This window comes from Sinocyclocheilus grahami, unplaced genomic scaffold, assembly GCF_001515645.1.
Source record: "Sinocyclocheilus grahami isolate Dianchi unplaced genomic scaffold, SAMN03320097.WGS_v1.1 scaffold272.1, whole genome shotgun sequence".
NCBI lineage: Eukaryota > Metazoa > Chordata > Actinopteri > Cypriniformes > Cyprinidae > Sinocyclocheilus > Sinocyclocheilus grahami.
The window spans coordinates 985,368-996,161 of NW_015505451.1; the positions used below are offsets into that span (position 1 = coordinate 985,368).

Genomic DNA, 10,794 nt, shown 5'->3' on the forward strand with positions numbered 1-10,794 from the left:
ACTAATAGTTAAGGTGTATATCGCTGCACAGTCTCCACACAAATAAAAAAAATATATATAAGTGAAGATAAAAAGTGTCCTATTTAATTTTTTTTATATTAAATATTAAATATCTCAATACTTAAGTAGCATTTTATTTAAGTTGTAACCATTTTATGGAAGGGATAAACGATAAGGGCGTTTTGTACCTTGTTGTTTAAATACAGCATGTCAAACTGCAATTTGTTGCATAAAATGCCAAATTGAATGCATCATTAAATGTTTAGGTTCATTAAACCTTAATGAGTGGGAATGGTGAGTGCACAACAAACATACACAGAACACACATGTACAGTACAGTAAAACAGATGGAGAACACATTCCTTGAAGAAACTGCTTTCCAGGAAGCCATTATATTGTTTGTGCTTATTCAGAGGTCAACTGCATGTCTCTGTCATTCTGGAAGGACCTCTGCTCTTCATGAACTTCATTCATGTGTGTTAGCTGACAGCCATGTGGCTTTATGTTCCTGAGCGAGCCAAGTTTACAAAGACACAATAGCTTTGACTGTACAGAGTTTACTTTGTGATGAATAGCTGTGGAGTTTGCTTTGTCTTTCTATTTGATGCCTGTTCACACATATCAGGTTTCCTTACTGAGAGTGAGAAGGGAAGAAAGAGATATGGCCAATGCTACCGTGCATAGAAACTCGGTTTGTCTTTGAGTTGACAACCAAAAGATAACACAATAATGACTTTTAATGTTGTATTAGTGCTTTATCATAAATTCAAATCTCACTGCAATAAATACACTATCGTTCAAAGGTTTGGGGTCTCTCATGATGACCATGGCTGCATTTATTTGATCAAAAATATAGTAAGGATTTTTGCAGGATTCATTGATAAATATAAAGTTCAAAAGAACAACATTTATTTGAAATTGAAATCGCATAGAAACTCGGTTTGTCTTTGAGTTGACAACCAAAAGATAACACAATAATGACTTTTAATGTTGTATTAGTGCTTTATCATAAATTAAAATCTCACTGCAATAAATACACTATCGTTCAAAGGTTTGGGGTCTCTCATGATGACCATGGCTGCATTTATTTGATCAAAAATATAGTAAGAACAGTAATACTTTCTAATATCATTACAATTTAAAATAACTGTAAATTGCAAAGTTGAATTTTCAGCAGCCATTACTCCAGTCTTCAGCATCACATGATCCTTCAGAAATCCTTCTAATATAATGATTTGGTGCTCAAGAAAACATCAGAAAACAGCTGTGGTGCTTAATATTTTTATAGAAACTGTGATGCATTTTTGCAGGATTCATTGATAAATATAAAGTTCAAAAGAACAACATTTATTTGAAATTGAAATCGTCTGTTACATTATAAATATCTTTACTGTCACTTTTGATCAATTTAATGTGTCCTTGCTCAATAAACAGTATGTATTAATTTCTTTTGGAGAAGAAAAAAAAAAAAAAAAAGCTTTCTGACCCCAAACTTTTGCATTTGTATTAAATATCTGGTCCTTGGAAGGTCTTAAAATTTAGAAAATAAAACCTCAGAAGAATGACAACACATGACATATTGCACTGTGTCATTATTTATTGAACAAAAATAAAGCCAAAGTGAAAAATCCATGTGTGACAAAGTTAGGACACCCCTACTGTAAATCCATCAGTCTGGGAAGAGTACTACAGCCATTTCCCAAAAATTTGAAGTCCATCATTCTACAGTGAGGAAGTGGAAGACATTCAAAAGAGACACCAATCCACCCAGGAGTGGACATCCCAGCAAATGCACCCCAAGATCAGACAGTGTAACGCTCAGAAAAATGGCAGGCAGCCCAAGAACTTCACCGCAGACTCTACAGGCCTCATGTTAACATGTTAAATTATAAAGTTCATGACAGTACAATTAGAAAAATATGGGATAAAGTATGGCATGTTTGGAAGCCTCTTCTATCTAAAAAAAAAAAATGGCAGCACGGTTTAGGTTTGTAAAGCTGTATCTGAACAAACCATAAGACTTCTAGAACAATGTCCTTTGAACAGATGAGACCAAAGTGGAGATGTTTGGCCATAATGCACAGCACCATGTTTGGTGAAATCCTAAAGAGCATATCAGCACAAACACCTCATATCAAAAGTCACATATGCTGGTGGAGGGCTGATGATTTTGTAGCCACAGGACCTGGACGCCTCATTGAGTTGATCATGAGCTCCTCTGTATATCAAAGTATTCTAGTGTCAAATGTGAGGCCATCCATCTGACAGCTAAAGTTGGGCCGAAATTGGGTCATGGATAGTGATCCCAAGCACACCAGCAACTCTACAACAGAACGGCTGAAAAGAAAAAAATCTAGGTGTAGCAACAGTCCAGTCAAAGTCCAGACCTCATCCAGACTTGAAATGCTGTGGCGAGAGCAGTGCATAAACAATTGCCCACAAACCTCAATAAACTGGAGCAACGTTGTAAAAAAAAAAAAAAAAAAGAGTGGGCAAAAATTCCTCCAGAACAATGTACAAACATGCTGGTGGAGGGCTGATGATTTTGTAGCCACAGGACCTGGACGCCTCATTGAGTTGATCATGAGCTCCTCTGTATATCAAAGTATTCTAGAGTCAAATGTGAGGCCATCCATCTGACAGCTAAAGTTGGGCCGAAATTGGGTCATGGATAGTGATCCCAAGCACACCAGCAAATCTACAACAGAACGGCTGAAAAGAAAAAAATCAAGGTGTAGCAACAGTCCAGTCAAAGTCCAGACCTCACCCAGACTTGAAATGCTGTGGCGAGAGCAGTGCATAAACAATTGCCCACAAACCCTCAATAAACTGGAGCAACGTTGTAAAAAAAAAAAAAAAGAGGGGGCAAAAATTCCTCCAGAACAATGTGAGGGACAGATAAAGTCATACAGAAAACTAATACTTCAAGTTACTGCTAAAAGTGGATCTATAGGCAACCGAATCATAGGATGTACTAACTTTGTCCCTAGTGGATTTTCCATCTTGGCTTTATTTTTGTTCAATAAATAATGACAAAGTGTGATGTTGTTCATCTGAGGTTTTATTTTCCAAATTTTAATACCTGCCAAGGACCAGATATTTGTTATTATGTCCTGATACAGAAAACCATGGAATTCAATAGGGTGTCCTAACTTTTCACATGACTGTGTGTATATATTATTTAGTTCGTTCAGTTTTTCCAAGGGAAATTATTAAGCAAGAACCTAAAAAAATATATAAATAAATAAAATCTTTACTTTGACAGTTTGAATGTGGCCGTTAACCAGGCTGTTTTTAAAACAGACCGATGCATGAAAATTATATTGACAAAGTGAGTAATTTAACTCTTATGACGGTTTTAAAAGTTCTCCTAAAAAGCAATCTGTGTATTCTGCATCTACAACTCCATCTATCAATTGGCCATCGCTCCAAAATGATTAATTTACTTCTATTATTATCTGCAGATGTTTGTCTTTTTCTGATGGTTGATGTTTTTCTTTCGTTCAGTTTTTCCAAGGGAAATTATTAAGCAAGAACCTAAAAAAAAAATTTAAAAAAAAATCTTTACTTTGACAGTTTGAATGTGGCCGTTAACCAGGCTGTTTTTAAAACAGACCGATGCATGAAAATTATATTGACAAAGTGAGTAATTGAACTCTTATGACGGTTTTAAAAGTTCTCCTAAAAAGCAATCTGTGTATTCTGCATCTACAACTCCATCTATCAATTGGCCATCGCTCCAAAATGATTAATTTACTTCTATTATTATCTGCAGATGTTTGTCTTTTTCTGATGGTTGATGTTTTTCTTCAATGCCATGCTCAGGAAAACATTAATACAAATGATTTTGGGCTTCATTTGGCTCCTAAAATTGTTATGAGGACACAAGAGAAATGGAAAAATATATAATGCAAGGGCAAAGAGTTTGCTAAACAGTGACCAAAGTGTCTTCATCTTTAGTAAGAATGAGGAGTTAGCTATTTGAAAGGAGCACAATCCCACAGCACCATCTACAGGTGACTATTACACTCACACTTCCAAACTATAATCAACTTTCTGTATTTTCACAGATCTGTACATACACCATGTTTTTAGCCACACAAACAAACAAATGGCATCACAGCAAACGAATTGCATACAATATCATCTCCTATCTCATTTTTGCCATATTTGACAAACAGAAAAAATTGCTACATATACCTAAACAGGATTCAGTTAAACCTATAAAGCATAATTGTGATGAAACTGAAACAGCTCCACCCTCAAGCATTATCACCATGACAACAGTCCGTTACCTCATCATCATGGACCAGCTCTTTCTTCACCACCTTCATGGCGTAAATCTGTTCGTTCTTCTTGAGTCGGACCAGCAGCACCTTAGCATAACTGCCCCTCCCAATGACCCGGATCAGGTCAAAGTCCCCCAGACCGAGCCCCTGAGAGATCTGAATCCCCTCGATACCATCCACCACTGCCTTCAGATCCTGTGTGCACACAGTCGTTTCATGTTACATGTGTTCCTGACTTCCTGTATAAACTGTATGGATATGAAGAATGTGAATAAGAGCATTTGTACATGATTATTATTAAATGAGAACCTGTGGATCTTACCTCTGCGTCATCTTCAGCTTTCTCCACTTTCCGGTTGTGTGCTAAAAAAGAGACTGGAACAGAGAGACAGAGAAAGAGAGTTTTTATTATTCCTAATATATTTTATCTACAAATTAGAAGAGAGGATAGGAGAAAGTATTTTAACATTGAAAGTTGAAAATATTCACATTATTTCCCTTTAAGTGTAACAGCAGTTGTATTGGGATAAGTTAGTTTGATGTATCACCCAGAACAAATAATTATCAGCAATAATAATAATAATAATAAAATATTACATTTACATATTAGGATTAGAGAAATGAATTTGTCCATTTAGATGGTTGCTAAATGGTTGTTATTATTATTATTATAATTAAGAGAGGACAGGAGAAAGTATAAATAACATTGAAAAAAACATTCTTCCACAACAGTAAAAAAAAGAATAATTATTAATTAGTTTGATGCATCACTCAGAAATATTCCCGGAAGTCATTTTTACACAATGTACATTGTTTTGAAATGTCACCTACCACACAGGTTAACCCTCAAACTAAGTTCAAATGCTTTGAAATCAGTTCAATTAAATCATTACAAATAATCAATTCAAAAGAACAATTTGCTTCCACAAATCACTAAAGTGTGTTGAGTTCAGTCTTAGAATGTTTCAGCTAGTTGTGTAGTAGTGTGTCCCCAGCTTAAAGTGCCCCTATTAGGGATTTTTTTAAATTACCTTTCATGCAGTGTGTAACACAGCTCTAAGTGAATGAAAACATCCTGAAAAGTTTTAAATCTGAAAGTGCACCGTGTATAAAGAAAGAGAAGTCTCTCAAAAGAAAGAGTCGACTCTGAATCATTGAAACTAGTCCTTTTTAAAACTAATCTCAAGCCGTTTCATGTTGACATCAACATGAAACATTAGCATATTGCCCGCTCACTTGTTGGTCGTTGGTCTGAATGAAAATGAAAATTTTTTGCCACTAGATACCGCTTTTGTATGATATAGAAATGAAAATGAGACCATTAGCATCATGAAAAGGAGGGGTTGGAAAAATTCATCGTTGAGCGAATCGTTTGGGAGTTGTTGAGCAAGTAAGGTAAAAATAAATGCATATTATAAGACAATTAAAGTGTTTTTTGACCTTGCATGCATGTCAACCTGTTGTTGGGGACTCCCAAAACCAAACTATGAACCTTTCATTACCCATAATAGGTGCACTTTAAGAGAAATGTGTAATGCTATCAGACCCCAGCAGAGGGAGCCACAGACTGGACTGTCTCAGAAGGATGAGCATGTCTTTCTCTCTCAACTGGGTCAATGTTACATTACTCACACCTGATGTACTACAGTATCCTTCCACAGTCAGCAGTGCCCTCTGACAGATAGAGGACAGAATGACCCTAATACCCATACAAAAACAGCTTTTAAACACACACAGTGGAGATGGAGACCTACTTGCGTCTGTTTCCTCAGGGTCCTCAGGGGGGAGCTCCACTTCCTCTCCACTTTTATCATGGTCTACCAACGGCTCCTGTGATGGCATGACTGGATCCTGCAGAAAAACAGAGATGATACAGGCAAGCTATTGTTCAATGTGCTTTTTTCGCTCTCCTCTTTGGGGGTTCTAAATAAATATTTCACTTAGTTACCCAAACATGCCCAAATCAAAACTGACCCTATTTACCTTCTTAATAAAGGTCTCTTATGCAAGATCATTTTTCTAAAGAAAAATTGTTTATTTTCATAATCGTTCATCAAAATGTAATAAGTTTCACTACCTTTGAAATGACTTTTCTTATCTGTTGATGTGACTAACACCACAGGAAAAAAGTACATTAACCACAGATATCACAGTTTGCTTTCCACAATCCAATTAAATATCAGTGGATAAAATTATTACATTACTTCCCACTGAATACACTATTTCACAAAATGTCATATTTTGAAATGCTTCTGAAACTTTTCAAACTTTCTTGACCACACACAAAAAAATATTATTATAATAATCACATTATGAATATATTAAAATAATGAATTATTATAATATATAGTAATACACTAATATAATATATAGCTATATAATAATAATAATTAAAAATACATGCCCAAATCAAAACTGACCCTATTTACCTTCTTAATAAAGGTCTCTTATGCATGATAATTTTTCTAAAGAAAATTTGTTTATTTTCATAATCGTTCATCAAAATGTAATAAGTTTCACTACCTTTGAAATGACTTTTCTTATCTGTTGATGTAACTAACACCACAGGAAAAAAGTACATTAACCACAGATATCACAGTTTGCTTTCCACAATCCAATTAAATATCAGTGGATAAAATTATTACATTACTTCCCACTGAATACACTATTTCACAAAATGTCATATTTTGAAATGCTTCTGAAACTTTTCAAACTTTCTTGACCACACACAAAAAAATATTATTATAATAATCACATTATGAATATATTAAAATAATGAATTATTATAATATATAGTAATACAATAATATAATATATAGCTATATAATAATAATAATTAAAAATAACAATAATATTACTATTAACAGATTATTAATACATCAATATATACACTATAATATATACTATAATACTATAACATTTCTATATAATGTGTATAATGTGACTTATTAATTATAAAACAATGATAATAATAATTATTGAAAATAACAAAAAATAATTTAAAAAAATAACAAAATGTCATATTTGGAAATGCTTCTGAAACTTTTCAAACTTTCTTGACCACACAAAACAAATATTATAATAATAATCACATTATGAATATATTAAAATAATTAATTATAATAATATATATAACATAAAATAACAAAAATAATTATAAAAAAAATAACAAAATGTCATATTTTGAGATGCTTCAGAAACTTTATTTTACTTATTATACTAATCACATTATGAACATAACATAATTAATTATTATAATATATAGTTATAAATTAATATAATATATAGCTATATAACAATAATATTACTATTAACATATTATTAATATATCAATTTAATATAATAAAATATTGTTTCCAAGTCTAGTGCTAAAGACAATTTTTAAAAAAAGGTTATAAATAAAAAAACAAACAAACAAATCTAAGAAGAGTATTTCAGTATTATCTGGCCATAGTGGCACTACTAACACTATAATACTATATCATTTCTATATAATGTGTACAATGTGTGCCTCTCTGAAGATATGGGAGTCAGTTATAGCTAAGTATTCTTAGATATAAATATTCAAGACCATAAATGCATAACTACAAAATGAGGACAAACACTTGTGAGAAAGTGAGATAGACAAAAAGATCTACAATGAAAAGACGTAGCCAGCAGGAGAATGACAGAATTGCTTCACAAAATGAGGATAAAGTCAAAATGAATAAAGCTTATCAGCTTTGGAATCTGTTAGAAGAAAACCTGAGGTACTGTAGGAAATCTGAGGTCTGATGTCTTCTGTCATGTTAATAAACCAGAAGTGCATTGCTGAATATTGAATTTCTGACATATGAAACAACTGGAGAAACTATAGTGCACTGAGGATGTTTCAATGTGACAGTTTCCAGTCTGTGATTTCAACATTCTGTGTTAGCTCAGAATCAGGTCAATTCAGTACTGACAAGACACTGTTATCATCTGACAGATTTCACAAGGTCGATCTCTGAAACATTGTTAGAAACCCCAACAACACTCTTGAGAAGTGAGAAGAGAGGAAAACAGTCTTAACGGCTCAAAAACAAGAAGAAAACAAAAACAACGAGCTCATTTGAATGAAATGACAAATTATTTTCTAAGTTCAGTTTTTAAAAGCATATGCTTTCAAGTCTATGGGGTGACTTTGATTTCAGAATCTCAGTCACAACAGACAGATGATGAATATATTTCGAGCTGACTGAAAGACTCACCATATGCCTTTGACAGGTCAGTGGGACGAGCTTGTGACAGCGTTTATGGACCAGTAGCTTGCAGTTGATACACTTGTAGCCCTGACGCCCCAGTCCCCATATCCTCTCGCTGCAGTGGCCACAGTACGCTTTCTGAGAGACACAGACAGACATGATTACTGACGTTAGACTTATCTATGATCCATTTAGCAAAATGAAACACTTCAATGAATGAGTAAATCAACAAACTACGAAAGAAAAAAGGGATGTCCTACAGATATCACATGAGCAGATAGCACACATCAGCTGAGTAATGCATTCTGGATTCAAAACAAGCACAAAACTAGAAATGAAATCATGTAAATACGTAAAAAAAATGTAATTAATTTAAAAATGCACTACCGTTCAAAATTTGGGGGTTAGTAAGCGGGTTTTTTTATTAAAGAAATAAATACTTTAATTTAGGAAGTATGCATTAAATTGATCAAAAGTGACAGTAAAGACATTTATAATGTTTTAAAAGTATAAATGCTGTTTTTTTTATTTCTATTCATCAATGAATCCCGATAAAAGATGTATAATTGTTTTCACAAACATATAAAGTAGTACAACTATTTTAAACATTGATAACAATTAGAAATGTTTCATCAAATCAGCATATTATTATGATTTCTGAAGGATCGCGTGACACTGAAGACTGGAGGAATTGCTGCTGAAAATTCAGCTTTGCCATCAAAGGAATAAATTATATTAAAATAGAATATTTTACATGGTAAAAATATTTCATAATATTACCGTTTATACTGTATTTTTTGCTCAAATCAATGCAGACTTAAGCACAATAAGAAATGTAAATATTAACATCTCAGAGACACAAGAAAAATCATACCAACCTCAAACATTTGAACGGCAAATAAAATAAAATAAAATTTAAATAAATACAATTAAATAATAATTGTATAAATAAAATTAAATAAGCATTTAAAATGTAAGGAAAAAATAAATAAATATTAACCATTTTTGACAGGAACCCTGGCTTGATAAATATCATGCATCATACTTAATGTACTATTCTTACATTATATGTGTTGCTAAAATTCCAAGCTATCTGTGTAACGCTAACACACACTCAGCACCTGTACATACTTAAGGCCTAGCTAATGCTTTCAACAGATTTTGTTTAAAATCCAGGCACAGTCAGAGGACTCTGCTGACAGCGCTGTAACCAACATTAAGGTTTCGAACGCACACACACACACACCTGCTCTCACACACACACTCTGTGAGTCATAAATAAATGAAAATATCCTAAGCACAGTTCGTTGTGAGGTTCTCCATCTGTCCACAGTAAAAAAAAGCTACATGAATGCATGAAAGAAATATAGAAAATAATTCTGGTCAAAACTGTGGAATCATCAGCAAAATAAATACAGCAACATGGGCAAGACCGAGAGAGATGCAAAAAGATCACATTACAAACCAAGCAGAAGACTTCAGTCAAGTTGTCCACCAGGGGGCCCTCTAACAGCAGGACTTTGGTGCATCATGTAGCATAATCTTATTAAAATATGCTAATCTTTCATTATCAGACATGCACTTCCTCTAACAGTTTCCCCTCTCTGTCATAGCAGATAGCTGAGCATCATCTGTTTAACAGACCTTCAACAAACCCTCAGAGACGGACTCTTCTCACAAGATGCTCTTCTTGTCAGTGCTTGACGTTTCCTCCATGTTCCCTGACTCTATTTCACAGCTCTGTGAGCATGTCATGATCCCTGTGCTGCTGGTGAGTTTTTAGACAGCACTTGCTCACCATCTAAGGAGATGTTCACCTGCTGCAGTGATTTCTCCATATCTCTGAAGCCCCCAGCCCTGACGAATGGCCTACATTTTCTTGCCGCTTTCCATCAGGTGCTCAATTTATGTAACTGGGGTTAAACACTGAGAAATCAGGGCTCGAAAGTAGCACACATTATATCTAAAGCTTGAAGCTGGAAAATAAATAAACATGTTCCTTATGATTAGGAATGTGAAGAGTAAAGAATTGTAAATATTCTGGTTTCTTAATGGCTAAATTAATCATTATTTTAGCGTTTGAAAAGATAAATACTTAATCATAATCAGAAAAAGAAACAACAACATTTTTGTTGTTTACACAATTTAATAACTTTTCAGTGGCAACATAAATGTTATTTAATAACTAGAACTATATAGTCAACTATATATATATATATATATATATATATATATATATATATATATATATATATATATATACAAAAAAAAAAAAAGCTAAA

At 33.4% G+C, this 10,794-nt stretch overlaps 1 protein-coding gene across 1 annotated transcript in view; it reads right to left on the minus strand.

Annotated features, from left to right (window-relative positions):
* The window catches only part of prkcz (protein kinase C, zeta), a 71,101-nt gene that overhangs the window by 31,431 nt on the left and 28,876 nt on the right, over positions 1–10,794 (minus strand). Inside the window, exons 3-6 of the mRNA XM_016291513.1 lie at positions 8,519–8,650; positions 6,044–6,140; positions 4,612–4,670; positions 4,296–4,484 (exon numbers count right to left, since the gene is read on the minus strand). Of these exons, the coding sequence (XP_016146999.1) occupies positions 4,296–4,484; positions 4,612–4,670; positions 6,044–6,140; positions 8,519–8,650 (477 nt within the window). The remainder of the gene's footprint in view (positions 1–4,295; positions 4,485–4,611; positions 4,671–6,043; positions 6,141–8,518; positions 8,651–10,794) is intronic.